Source organism: Prionailurus bengalensis, chromosome A1 (assembly GCF_016509475.1).
Source record: "Prionailurus bengalensis isolate Pbe53 chromosome A1, Fcat_Pben_1.1_paternal_pri, whole genome shotgun sequence".
Lineage (NCBI taxonomy): Eukaryota > Metazoa > Chordata > Mammalia > Carnivora > Felidae > Prionailurus > Prionailurus bengalensis.
In genome coordinates this window covers 164,562,695-164,577,020 of record NC_057343.1, presented here as the reverse complement: position 1 = coordinate 164,577,020, position 14,326 = coordinate 164,562,695, and the positions used below count along the sequence as shown (strand labels likewise).

At 36.9% G+C, this 14,326-nt stretch overlaps 1 protein-coding gene across 40 annotated transcripts in view; it reads right to left on the bottom strand.

The window, feature by feature from the left end:
* The window catches only part of PAM (peptidylglycine alpha-amidating monooxygenase), a 286,547-nt gene that overhangs the window by 47,710 nt on the left and 224,511 nt on the right, over positions 1–14,326 (bottom strand). For 28 of the 40 annotated variants that reach the window (XM_043594861.1, XM_043594730.1, XM_043594826.1 and 25 more), the window contains exon 15: positions 5,779–6,102. The exons of the other annotated variants lie outside the window; for them this stretch is intronic. In XM_043594861.1, the coding sequence (XP_043450796.1) occupies positions 5,779–6,102 (324 nt within the window). The remainder of the gene's footprint in view (positions 1–5,778; positions 6,103–14,326) is intronic. 40 annotated transcript variants of the gene reach the window in all.

Sequence of the window (14,326 nt, the reverse complement as noted above, 5' to 3'; positions counted from 1 at the left end):
GATTATTTTCTAAACCCCAATTAAGAACTATTTCAAATCCTTATTAAAGAAATTACATGATAAAATATATTTGGGTTCTAACTTAAACCTAACTTTTTCAATCATGGAGAAGTTAAAAATTAAGAATTCAGATTTTTCTTAGCTTTCATTAAGAGGCGATTCAGTATATGACTAATGTAGCCTTTCAGTTTTAATTTGAAAATTAATACAAATTTCTTACGCATGACATTTGGCAAGCCATTCCCAACTCTGTCAGCTGCTCTAAATTCAGATGTCAAATAATAGGATTATTTCGGAGGAATTCTTGCACTCATTATAAAGGTCAATGTGCAGCCTCATATTCTATATATTTAGAAAAAAAGTTAACGACCTTCAGAAAAAAATAAACATTACTATTAAAATTATATCAATAAATCACTAAGAATTAATGAATTATACCTTTCCAAGAAAGAGATTAATGTAGTGATCAATGCTACTTTCATATGAAATTATTAATATGCATTTAAAAGGGCATTCATTTATCTGTGTTACAGAAGAAATGACAGAATTAAGTAAAGAAAAAATCTAATTTTAAACCCAGAGCTGTGACTTCAGTGTTACGTAATTAAAAGATTAGTTTTAGTGAAATCACTAGATGACTTCAACAAGAACAAAATGTAATGGCTGCTTTTTCTACACTTGGGAATTCTCATCTAGTGAGGAAAGGTGACTTATCATGGGCAGAGACTGTTACTCATCAGAAGTGCCAGCCATAGCAATAATTAACTGAAAACAGATGAGAAATGTTTATAACCAAGTCAGAAAGAAAACAAGGATTAAATTACAGTGTTTCATTTAATGAGGATGAAGTGAGGAAGAGAATTTAGACATAGGGGCCAAAAGCATTAACAGAATTTCTTTTCTTTTTAAAATTTAATTGCAAATGAGATCTTCGACTTGGTCAAAATGTTTGGATGCTGACTGAGAAAGTATGATCAAAAGTAATCTACACCAAGATTTACTACAAGTGTAGATGAGATGACGGGATGATTGGAAAAAAAACCTGTCATCATGCTTCCCTCCTGCATGCCTGCCTTCCTATCTCTCTCTCTCTCTCTCTCTCTCTCTCTCATCTATCTATCTATCTGTCTATCTCTCTATCTATCATTTTATATTATTGTGAGGCAGAATAACAAAGTGATTAAAACCAAGACTTGAGCAAATCTTGGTTCCTTCAGCTATGGCACTTTAGGCACATGACTTAACCTTTCTGTGCCTGTTTCTTCCTCTCTAAAAGGGTTTATAAATAGGGTTGTTATGGGGATTAAATAGGTTAATGCACCTAAAACACTTAGCCCGGCTCACAGTGAGGGCTATGTATATGTTTGTCTTTATTAGTCTCCTTCCCTCCAGGGATGAAATTTAAGCCAACTGAATGCCTTATTTTACCTGGTAATTCTATAAGATGTGAACCTAGAGGTAAGCATATGACTGAAATATAGACTCTGAGTTGATTAAGAGTCTGTGAATACTTTGATAAGCATCACACACATGCAGATATTATTTTCTGTTCACAGGTATATGCTGAGCCAGGCTTCCATATGCTAGCAAATAGCATTCCAATCAAATCTGCCACTGAGAATATAGTTTTAGATTTATTTTTCAGTGAGTGTGGTTTCCAGAAGGCCACTAGAATAAAGACTAGGATTTTGTTCCCATCCTACGAATATTGTCTCAATATAAATATCAAATTAACGGTAAAAAAACAAATGACGTTAGGTTTAAAAAAGAGTGTATTTGCTTCTCAGTTTACCTAGTCGAATATTTCCACACTGTACATCATGTATCACAGGAAAACGTCAAGGCAGGTCAATGTAAGTGATCAGAGATTTGAGAGCCACACACTGCCATTACGACAGAACACTGCCAAGTCATTTTCTGAATTTATCAAATTAGAGTGCCAAATTTTACAGCTTTCCTACACTTTCCAAGAAAATTCTCTCATGGGTACTGCTTAAGTTATAGTAATTAACATTTACTCCTATTGCTTTGGTGTTTAAAATTTTGAAATCCTAATCTGACATGATGTTAACGGTGGCAATTATAATCATATGTATTGTTAATGTATTACAACATTTATTTAATACTTTGTGTGTGCCAGAAACTGTTCAAAGCCCTTTCCATGCATTACCTGGCATACATGGAAGTATTATTTGACCCTCACTAAAACCCTATGAGAACTGTACTGTTATCATCCTCATTTTTACAGATGAGAAAACTAAAGCCCAGAGAATTTCTTTTCTAATTTTTCCTACGGACCACATAATAAGTGGTGTAGTTAGGATTCAAAGCCAGGAAGTCAGGCTCCAGAGTCTGAAGTGATCCACAGCATACAACCTGCGTGGAATAGTTTTCAGATTTTATTTTGGCCAAATGCAGAACTGTTCTGGGGTGAGCTGAATCATGTGCGCACAGTGCACGCATGTGTGTGTTGTCTGCATGCATGTGTGTACGTTGTGTGGAGACTGCAGCTATAGCTTCCTATGTGAGGCACGTCCTTTCCAACAATAGTTGCAAAACCTCTGTGCTAGTCTAGCTGCACCTGTCCGGGAAATTTCCCTGTTTCTAATGTTGTTCTCACAACTGTTGGGACAAGAATTTTCAGAACAGACTCACCGCAGGTCATGAAGACAAGACTTAGAAAGAGGTGCTATTTGTGGATATTTGTGCTCTTAGAGACAGGCTGAAGACACAATACTTAACCATCTTGTTCTTGGGAATGCTAAAGGCTTCATAGCAAAGATGGAAAATGTCATTCTGGTTGTGCTCTTCATGCAGCTGTGTCCAATGATGCTCATCCCATTATGAGGTGGGGATTCATGTTTAAAGGCAGCTGCCAAGGTATGGAACTAAGCGGAATTCAGACAAATCTAAAAGTCCACAAAATGGTGTTTTTGAAACCATGAGGTAGTTCTGGGCCTACCACACATAGTCACATCCAGATTTTTGAGCCGATCCAATAATTTCACCTGTGACCTCTCAAATCAGCTGGATGGGATACATTACTGTATTGTAGTTCCAAAGTATGGTCCAGGCAATGAAATCCAAAGTGCTGTGGCATAAAATGCTCCTGTATTAGATTGTGCTAGTGCCATGAACTGTGGACATTAGAACAGAGTCCTGAGTGGAAGCCTCCAGCTTGTCAGCAGTGATGGCCCAGAGCTCCAGGGAGGCATATCTGAACTGGGCGAACAAGTTAGCTCAGTGTTTTGAGCAAGACTGTAATGAAGTGTAAAGAACTAGGAAGTGTGCATTCTAGTTTTAAATTCAGTTATAAAGTCCAAGTTTTAAATTCAGACTCTGTGACCTCACTGAAATGGGTTAACTTCTCTAGGCTTCAGTTTCTTCATTTAAAAATTAAAATAGGTCTCAAAGGCATCTGAAATGAGTAGGAGCTATAACATTAAGCAACACCATAGCCTCGCATTTTTGTTTGAGTAATAATCTCATATGAAAAACTACCTTCTTCTTTGAAGGTAATATAATTCCTTACAGCAAATTAGGCATTTAGGGAGACAGTTAGTTCCTCCAGACTATTATAGGGTCCCCTTCTCAGCTTTGTCTGAAGTAAAGAAAAGGCTATGAAAACAACAATGGGAGATTATCCATCAAATTTATCCCCCTTGCTCATACCCTGGGAAATATACATGAATTAGACTACTAATGTATTTTATCAGGGTGTTACATGCTAATAATGCCTACTTTCTTTTTTTGCAAATGGAAGTTTCCTGAGGATAGGGCATTCTCTGGCTTACACAAAGGAATGAAACATTTTCAATTAAGGTTAGGTTTTATATTGTGCTGTAAACAGTGACAGAAGGGCGAAAAGAAAAAGACTTTCAGAAATAGCTTACCTAAATATGAATTTTGCTATTTTACATTTAACGTTTAAAAGGTTTTTGAATCAGAGTAGTGAAATAACACTAAAATAAATCATTGCAGAAAGGAAACACAGGCACATTTTCTTTCTATAATGAGGATTTGTGCTGTATGTTTCTATGACTCATCATCTTATTTAATTCAGTGACGTTTACCCACATATTTTAAATGAAAGGAAATTTCCTGACCCAGATCCTGCAGCAACATTTCACTCCCGGACACTGCCATTTTGACCACCCTATAAGGTATGAGATCTGGCAAGTAAATGTATTTGGGGTATTTTAAATATTTCTTTCTTAGAAAAGCTAACTAGGTTTTAGGAATACAATGCCTTAAGTCAAACTATGATTTTTACATGCATACTTATGATACCTATAGGTAAATTATAAGAACCACAATATTATTTCAAATCCAAGGTAACAAAGAGAAGTCATGGGATAAAATATATTGCAACTCTAACATTTCGCACTTGAATAGAATTGTACTCTTGCCAAAGAAGCCCTTCTGCCTTTTATATTTTCATGTTGTATGGGTTACCATTTGCTGTCCTTAATATAGAGGTTCAGAAAGACACTCAAGTCTGTCTATGAAATGGATAGGGACGTGATAAACTGCAGATTTTCTAGGCACCACCCTTGGAAATGTCAATTCAGTTGTTCTTAGGTAGTATTCAGGAGTCTAGATTTTTCATAAGCACCTTAGGTGAGGTGATTCTAATGCAGTGGAGTCTAGGAAACCCTCTTGAGAAATAGTTTCATTAGATAAATTTAGGAGTTAGAGCAGGGCTGACTCTGTTTAAGTATGAAGATGTAAAAAACTGGGTCCCAGTACCCCCCATAGAAAGTATTAGACCAGACCCAATGGACAGTGCTTGAAACTTCTGTGTGAGCAAAAGGCACCACATGCTAACTTTTTTTCAATTATAAATAAAAATCAGCTGGGTGTTGAATAATTTATCGCTTACTGCAAAGCTGTATTTGAAAACACCAAGCTGGCAGCCTGAGCCATTCCAGCCCACGCATGGACAGCTGCCATGCACCCATATCTGTTACTTTTTTGGAGATTATCTCCACATGCTGTATTATCTGGCTTTCCACATTAGCAAGTAACATGAAACACAATCAATATGAAAGAGGCCACAATACAATTAAAGACAAAGATGAGGCATCCATAGCTTGCTGGTACAGAAACCTGAAGGGAATAAGGTATTGTCCTCTAATTATGGAAGCCATAACCAGAGGAATCCTGGTTAGAAATAAAGATAAATCTGATAGTTTCTGAGTTGCTGGAGGTCCCCTCAGGAAAGAAAAAAAAAAAACTAAATTTTCAATTAAGATAGTAATTGATAATGGAACTTAAGAAATCAAAATCATAAAAATGGTTATATTTTACAAGTCAATTGGAAAAGAATGCTGGGAAATAGAAGATTCCTTTGAGAGGACCTTAATTACCTTAAAAGAAGGTAGCATATAAGCATTTCATACACTGAGACTTTACAGATCAGGTGTTGAATTTTCAGTTTCTTTCCATTGAGCAAAATAGAGAATACTGATTTGGTAAGAATTTGTTATGCTGAATTTCACATGCCACTCTCCGAACACGATCTAGATATTTTTGGTCCCGGTAATTCTGGCTCATCAACTGAACAGAAGCTGAATTTATGAAGTATTGGACCAAAACAAAAATAAAACCTCAAACAAAGGTGGTATCTGATAACCCAAATCATAGTAACGTTTTTTTCTGATGAGTTTTTTTTTATCGATAAGTATTTTCACCCATTCATTTTTATTCCCTTCAGATTTTGCTAATGTGGATTGTAGCATTTCATAGTTTGTTCTTTAAAAGAAGCCCTAAACGCACCTCCTGTGTGTTCGGGTTCCCAGGTGCCTTCACCAGGTAGGGGCTGCTGTAATGACAAAACTCTGCTTTCTGCTGGCCTCAAAGTAGACTCTAGTCTGTGGAATTTGTGAATTCTGTCTCTGACAAGAATAGCATTGCCCCTCTCCTCGTGCTCTGCACTCTCTCTGGCATCAGATCGACCAAGATCCTTCTTTTGGACTACATTTGCAATCTCAGCTACCAGGTCTGACTCTGATTCTGCCTTTTCTGTAGGATTATATTTATGCACATGAACAACATCTTCCCTTTCTCCTAGCAGCTTGGAAAGTAGTGAATAGAAATCACCTGTGGAAAAAAGAGAAGAGAGAAGGGGTGGAGGGTTGATAAGATTGCAAAATTTACAAAATTTTGTGCCTTAAAAATACCATCGCCTGATTCATCATAATAAGTGAGAGAAGGTTGCTCTCAGATGTTTAAGCATCAGGGGAAAAAGGATGATTTTCCAGAACAATGAAAAAAATAATAGGCTTCACATTTCATTTTATATACCACCTATGTCGTTCTATTATCTCAGGAGCCAATAACACCAGATAACCTCTATTTGCATATTCGTGGAAACAAAACGATGTGCATGTGATTGCATGGCATGTTTCAGTAAATGGTTTTCACAGTAGAGTCGGGTTGATTTGGAAGTTACAGTTCATCAGATTTCTAAAAATATGATCAACAGCTACATCAGAAAAGAGCTACCTTCAAGGAAAACCCTTGGAAGTTGTCTTTAAAAGCCTATTAAAGTATAATGCACAAGAAATTAAAGGTATATTTTTTCAGCATATGCTATAAAACACAAGAAACGTAACAGATATGCATTTCTTTAGCAAGCAAAACACCCATGTTTTGTTATTATTATTTCGTTAGCAGTGCTACTGTGTGTAGCTCCAGTTGTTCATTTTAGACAAGAAATGAACAAGTTCCAGAAAAATAATCTTGTGAAAAAAGAATACCTCAAATCAGTTTCAAACAAGAAAGATTTTAACAAACTAATATCATTGGAATGGTTCATCACGATGTATTTCATGCCTTTCTGTACTAAAAAGTAAACTTGGATGTGATCATCCGATATCACGAAGACAATATTATTTATGAAACATTATGAGAGATATAAAATATGACTATGGAAAGTTCACAAAGCATTTTAATCCTTATCATTTACATCTATGGCTTTAAATCCATTTACATCAACTATGTGAATCGGAAACATGTCTACGTTCTTAATAGAAACAAATCTGCTCTTCTAAGCCAAACCCCAAGGTTGAACAAACACTCAGTTCTTTTCCCTCACCCTATTCTAAGCGCTGCTAATGAAATTAGTTATGACCGTGGAGTCTTACTGCTTAAGTTTTAATTACATTTACAGCATGATCAGTTAACATTTACAAAATCTTTTTTATGACCAGTAGGAAATGAAAATGATAACCGGTTTTGCTATGATGCATTCCACTAAAGAATATATTATTAAAAAATTGGTGCAAGGGGACATGAAGTCTTTCCAAAATGATGCTAAGAGATCCTGTCATGTTTACAAATAGTCTTGGCTTAATGACTCAAAGCTTTCAATTCTTTCCCATGAAAGCGGCTTATCCCAGGTGAAATCTTCAATCAAAAAATAATTACCAAGTAATAGGGCCAATCTCAGTAAAATGAACAAAGCAAATTACAACTCAACCAAATCTGTTAGGCCACAGTGGCATTTTGCCTCACAGGGAAGAAATTAATTCATTACTGTTAAATTCACCTGCCCTCACACTAAATACAAATAGTTTAATGTGCTGTTGTGCAATGAAACATTTACATGGAAAATAAAACACAAGATTATTTCAGGAATGAGTAAAAACCAGAATTTTAAAACTTGAATCCATGTCATTAGTCTAATATTGATGGAGGAACACAGACTTGCAACTACGCATGGTTCTTCAGGTTTGTCAGTAAAAATCTAAAAGCTGTGATAAAATATCAAATGCACAGCACTCCAGTTCCTTTGAAGTTATCATTTACAGTTATCATTGGGTGAGGAAAGTAAACCTTTAGCAATGTATTAGGCTTCGCTGCATACAGATTGCACTGGCCTTATGAAAATGAAATTTAGGGCTGCATCTCATTTATAGAGATGACACGTGAGAGAGAGAGAGAGAGAGAGAGAGAGAGAGAGACCACTAGATGGCTATCTCTTACACTCTTACACACAAACTAGAGAGTTTTTCTTTCACTTCTGGGGTAGTGGAAATATGGAATCCTCAGATGTTAAATATTTTTCTGTGCCAAGTATATCTAACCTTGAGTGCAGTGGATGGAGTAGAAAATTAATGGAGCAAGTTGTGGGGTCTCTACCCCAATCTCATTTCTCAATATTCCTTTCTTTCTCCTCAGTTTATGTTACACACATATTGGACTTCCCCTTCCTTCAATGTCACTCTACAATGTTGTTTCTTCTTCCTGGGACAATTGCTCCCCAGTAACCAACTAGCTCCTAAGCCTTCAGATCCTACTGAGGTGTTACTTATATCCAAGAAGCCTTCCTTGACTATCAAATTAGGGGTCTTAGCTATGTGCACATATGGCCCACAGGTCTTTCACTGTATTGTTACTGCCCGGTGTCTGGGGTATACTGCACACTCTTATTTGAATCCAACCCTGACGCTTAGTAGCTATTTTGTGCCTTAACATTATATAGACAATGACCACTACCTTTAAGAATTCTTTGGTGGATTTAAAGAAGTTAATGTACAAGGCCCAGTTCGGTGTATATCATAAAGGAGGTATCACTAAATTGTAGCTAATTACCAGCAAAAAAGACATAAATTCCAGTTGTAACATGTACATGCATCTGTTTCCATCTATTGTTTACCTAAACTTAAAAAAAAAATCAGTTCTTATCTCATATACAGGTATTGGGATTTTCCTAACAGAAAAAAAAAAAAGGTCTCTTTAACTTTACAGCCCTATATTTTCTCAAGTCACTATGGCTGTTGTAGTGATTTGCCTCCTTGCTTAGCCAAAGTAAATTGTACTTGCGCTTTCTCTCTTTTTTCTTAAGTCTATTTTTGGAGAAAGAACTATCCCTACTCCAATGTTCTGGATGCCAGCCCTCTCACTACCCTCTGGAGCCTTTCCTATTTGCTTTCTTTTCTTTTCCTAATTCAGCTTCTTTGCCAAAGACTTGACTCAGGATAAAAGCACACTCAGTCTGCATTTATCTTGAGTGGGCCATGGAAGCAAGGGAGACCCTCCTCTGACACAGTCTATCTTTCAGACTTTTCTGCCTTCCCTTTTCCTTTTACAAGTTCCAACATGGCCTAACAGTGCTTTCTGTGATAATGGAAATACCCTGTTCCTGTGCTGCCCAACATGACGCCACTAGACACGTGGGGCTACTGAGAACTTGTAATGTGGCTAATATGACTGAGGAGTTTAGTTTTTAATTTTACTTTTAATTAATTTATACCCAAATTTAAATAACCACATGTGGCTAGCATCTACCATATTGGACCGTGCAAGGCTACTTCATCCTTGCTCACAACATCCTCTCTCCTTCCCAAGCCAAAGGCATCTGATTCCACTTCTTCATTCATCCCTGTATGACTTCCACATGAGTTGCTCAAGAGCTCTTAGTTGCCACAGCCATCTTAACCTATCAGCGGCATGTAGCACTGCTGAAAGTCCCTTCAGAAACTCTCTGCTTATAACGTTGTTCTTTCTAGATCTCCTCTGTCATCTTTGCTTTCTCATATTCCTCTGCCCAACATATGAAAATGTTGTTTTCTGAGGTCTGTCCCTGGCATCCTTTCTCTCCGCTGGCTAAGGCCTCTTCCTGCTGAGAAATATCAGCCATTCACAAGGCTTAAGTTGCTGCCTCCAGACAAATGACCCTCATATCTGGAGCTCTCCTAATACCAAATTGATTTATAAAACCACCCTGTGGAAATTTCCACCTAGATGTCTGTTTCATAGGAATTTTGAACTCAACCTGTCCTAAACTGAGCTCTTAATCTCCTCCCCATACTTTATCTTTTTATAGTATCTGTCTTGATGATGAAGCATGTTTTGGGTCCATCAATCCAGAAAACTGGATTTGTCCCTCTCTCACCAGTGAATCAACTGATTCATCAATGCTGATGTGTCAACATCATTTTTTCCCTCCCTACCACCAGAACTCATTTGGGATTCTTATCATCTGATTGGCGTGCTTAAAGACTCTTCCCCTCCTTCCTCAGAATGGATTTTCATCCCTGCCTTCAACGTCAAAATCTGTCTGTAATGGTATTAAAGCTGTTCTACCTCTGTGGAACTGACTTCTGATTCATGGTAGCCTGCTTCCCTGGACACTCCTTGCTTATGGCCCACCTTTTTCTTGGCTCTGTCAATCTATATACTTCTCAGGGGTATTCTCTAATTTTATTCTGGCTCCCACTGCTAAGATGACCATATAATTTCTTTCCCAAACTGGGACATATTTGAAAAGAAAAAGGGTAATGGTAAAATTTATACTAGGTATAAAATGGGACAATTCTGGAAAAACTGGGATGTACAGTTACCCTACCTATTGTTGACACAGATAAGAGGATAAACAAGTCCTTTATAAACTGCACATGACAACAGTAATAGCTAAAAATTTTTGTGAGCTTTGCATTACCTAGTTGCTTTGCTGAGTTGCTGTATATGATTTAACACATTTCATCTCTACAAAATACTTACTGTCTTCAGTTGAGATGAGGAAATCAACGGTACAGTACAAACCTGCACATCTGGTAGGAAGTTGAACTGGGATTTGAAGGAGCAACCTGTATTAAGGGCACACCTTCTAACTGATGACTATACTGGATCCAGGCTCCACTTTTTTTTTTTTTCCCTATAGTGGCTAATAAACTCCTGTGAATTTACCTCAGACCTGTCAATCTTACTATATTTGTTTTCCTATTTAAATGAACTGTCTTCTGAGCTTTGTGCCGGGTGTGCTCTTTAACTGAACAAGTTTCTTTTTGTCCTTTGCTGGCCTGCCTTCTCCATATCATAACATAAGATGCTTGTAAACTAGTTAATACCTCCATACCACAGTGATTTGACAAAGCTGGCCTAAAGAATAATGACCAGCTACCTTTGGTTTGAAAAAGTAGGAGGGTTTTCTGTTCTCTTCAATAGTTTTCACTTCCCACTTCTAATATACCTTATGTGTAGTATGACCAAACTCTATAAGATTTTCTTGGGGCGCCTGGGTGGCGCAGTTGGTTAAGCGTCCGACTTCAGCCAGGTCACGATCTCGCGGTCCGTGAGTTCGAGCCCCGCGTCGGGCTCTGGGCTGATGGCTCAGAGCCTGGAGCCTGTTTCCGATTCTGTGTCTCCCTCTCTCTCTGCCCCTCCCCCGTTCATGCTCTGTCTCTCTCTGTCCCAAAAATAAGTAAACGTTGAAAAAAAAAATTAAAAAAAAAAAAAGATTTTCTTTAAAAAATGGTACATTTAAACTATCTGAGAAGGGACAAGTGGCAAGGGATAAATGTGTTTTTTTATGGAAACATTAAAAATCTCTCATTTCTTACACATTGTCATATTTCTAGTGATTAGTACTATTCCTATCACAGCAGCTACCCAGTAAATTATTATGGGATGAATAGTAATTGTTAAAAATGTCACCCTTTGCCTCTGCATCAGTAGAAATAAAAATATTTCTTTGATGATTTTAGGCTGCAGTGAATCCATTTATTTTTTTCTCACTCAAACTTTGATTCTTATAGAATGCACAAATGTTCTAGTTCTTTTATGTAATTTGGCTGAGTGGGTCTGGATTTGGAAAACATAACTGTGCTAGCAGCTAATGTGCCAGGAAAAAGTACACAGCATAGTAGAAGAAAATCTAAAACACTACCAATTAAACTCCCAATGTGTTAAGTTGTATGCTTGCATTAACTACTTCATGACTCAGTGGGCCTTTTTTCTTTAGTAGGGACCATTCACATTCCCTGCCATCAACATGAAAACTTTTCTGGCTTACCTTCAGGAATATAGTGAGATCAAAATGAAACAGAAACATACATTGAAAAATTGCCCCATGAGTTTTTTTTTTTTTAAATAAAATGCTTTAAAATTATTGGGGAAAAAAAGTATCTCTACTTTTAGACAGTGTAAAAAATCTTTAAGAATATATTTTTTTAAAGTTTATTTATTTATTTTTGAGAAAGAATCCCAAGCAGGCTCCAAGGTGCTGTCGGCACAAAGCCCAACATGGGACTTGATCTCTTGATGTGAGATCATGACGTGAGTGGAAACTGACAGTCAGCCACTTAACCAACTGAGCCACCCAGGCGCTCCTAGACAGCGAAAAATCTTAATTGTGGAGGCATTTAAAAAAATAATCAGAAACATTGTGGTAATCTTCAGACTATGAAGTCCTATTTCCCATACATACCACTAGTCTTTTATTACCCAAACCAAACAACTCTCATTATCGCTCTGTCATTTCTATGGTACATCAAAAGTAAATAGGATGTTTATCAGCGTTTAACCCCTGACAAAATATGCCAAGTGACTAAGCTAGTGAGAATGCAATGTGCAACGTAACTGATTAATGACAGAGATATGAGGAATGGAGAAATAAAAGCATTTCTTTTCAGATTTTAATATTTTTGGTTTGTAACTCAGTCATAGTTGATTTTCCTTTCTGGTTAGTTGATTTGGTTTATTAAGCACTTACTTAACACTAACATTTATCCCACTAGCCTTAGAGAAATAAAGCATGATCATGATGACCAGCTCAAGGATCTCAAAAGAAGCGAACTTTATTATTTTTTCCTCCTACTGAAGTGAACAACCAGAAATGAGCTTCTCCCTGCACCTTTTCCTAAGAAAATGAGACAAATATAAAAAAGGAGAAGTTAGCAGATGATGGCTTTTGCAACTACCATGCACACAGATCTATATCAGAAAGCACAACTGTGTGATAAATGATCATTCTCATCTGCCTATTCTGCTATTAGGAAACCAATTCAAACAGCATCCACTCAGCTTCCCAGAGCCTTGGGGGGTATTTAGAATTGCGTTTGATAGATGAGTTCAATATGTAAAGACTTGTGAGCTGCTCATAAATCATAACAAACCGATAAATTTTTAGCGAATGGGAATACAAACAAGAATTGTAACTTCTTTCAAACAGCAAAGTGGCACTGAGGGCGCTTAGAATTAGCCAAGAAGATGCTACTAAAACCATGTGGACTTTATTAGGGGATGAATGAAGTATTCTATTTTGAATAAAGCAAAGAAATACAAATAGTGTGATTAAGCCCGGACTTTGCTCCACTCCTCTATAAATGGTTTACCAACTGTCACTTTAACACGCTTTTGCAGTAGACTATTGTCTTTTAAAGTTGAAACCTTGTTCCCTTGATTCTGCTTATTTGATAAAACATGCCAATGGTAATTCATTTTTGTTAGCATAAAACCAGGGTGAAATTATTCTGTTTCACAGAAGGTGTCTGAAGACCTTTAACTATCTGGGGTCATGGAGTGTTTTCCCTCTACAAATTGTATTTTTGTCATATTCTCCCTGCCTTGGGAATATAGTCACTCATGCTGACCTTTGAGTAGAAAGATTGATTATATGAGGGCACAAAGACTACAATGAGAAGAGTTTGGAGAAAACCGAGTAAAACGTGTTAAAAGGCCCTTTCTGCAGCAAAAGCAATGCTGTCTAGAGCATAATGTATAATAACAAGGACAACTGGCGTTGTAGATTTTGACTTTCAATTCTGCCATGTTTTTTTTTTAAGACATCAAATCTTCACAATACAACTAACACTGAATTTCAATGTTCAGAATTTCATTGCAGAATGCAGAATTCAATGTAGAATTTCAATACTGCACCTTATACTTTGAATTATAAAGGAAAGAAACACTCAAAATCAGCACTCCTAATAGTAGTTGCATTGATGCTTGCTTGAAGCTGGTAAGCTTCCTTGTTTCAGCCCAAGCTCCTCACCCAAACAATGTTGAAAGAAAGCTCAGGTTGTACCACAGGCATAGCGAACGTATATGAGAAGTCATACGCATAAGAAATATAGAGAAATTACAAAACACACTTTACTTTCCTAAAAGTGCCAACCATTAAGATATAAGTAAAGGATATGTTCATGTGTCTGCTCTGGGAAACCTCAACACCACCCTTTCATTCTGAAGTCTCCTGGGATTCATTTTCTCCGCTCAGAATCAATGTCTAATTGAGTCGTACTGTTTAGCTGACTGTACTTATTACAGATATAGGTGATTCCTCACTTACAGTGTTTTCAAAGGATAGTAACATTTCAGTTCATTTTGAATACCTATTAGTGTTTTTCTGCTTGGAGGCAGACATAATCAACTCATTAACAGATTAGCTCACCTACAGGCAAACAGGCTATTTTCAAAGCAGTATAGGTAGGAATATACACATACTATGCAGGCATTAAAAATCATGCTTGCCAGTAATTTCTGTAGTTGGAAGAAATATTCAAGATATAATATTTTAAAAAAAGGATACAAAACTGTG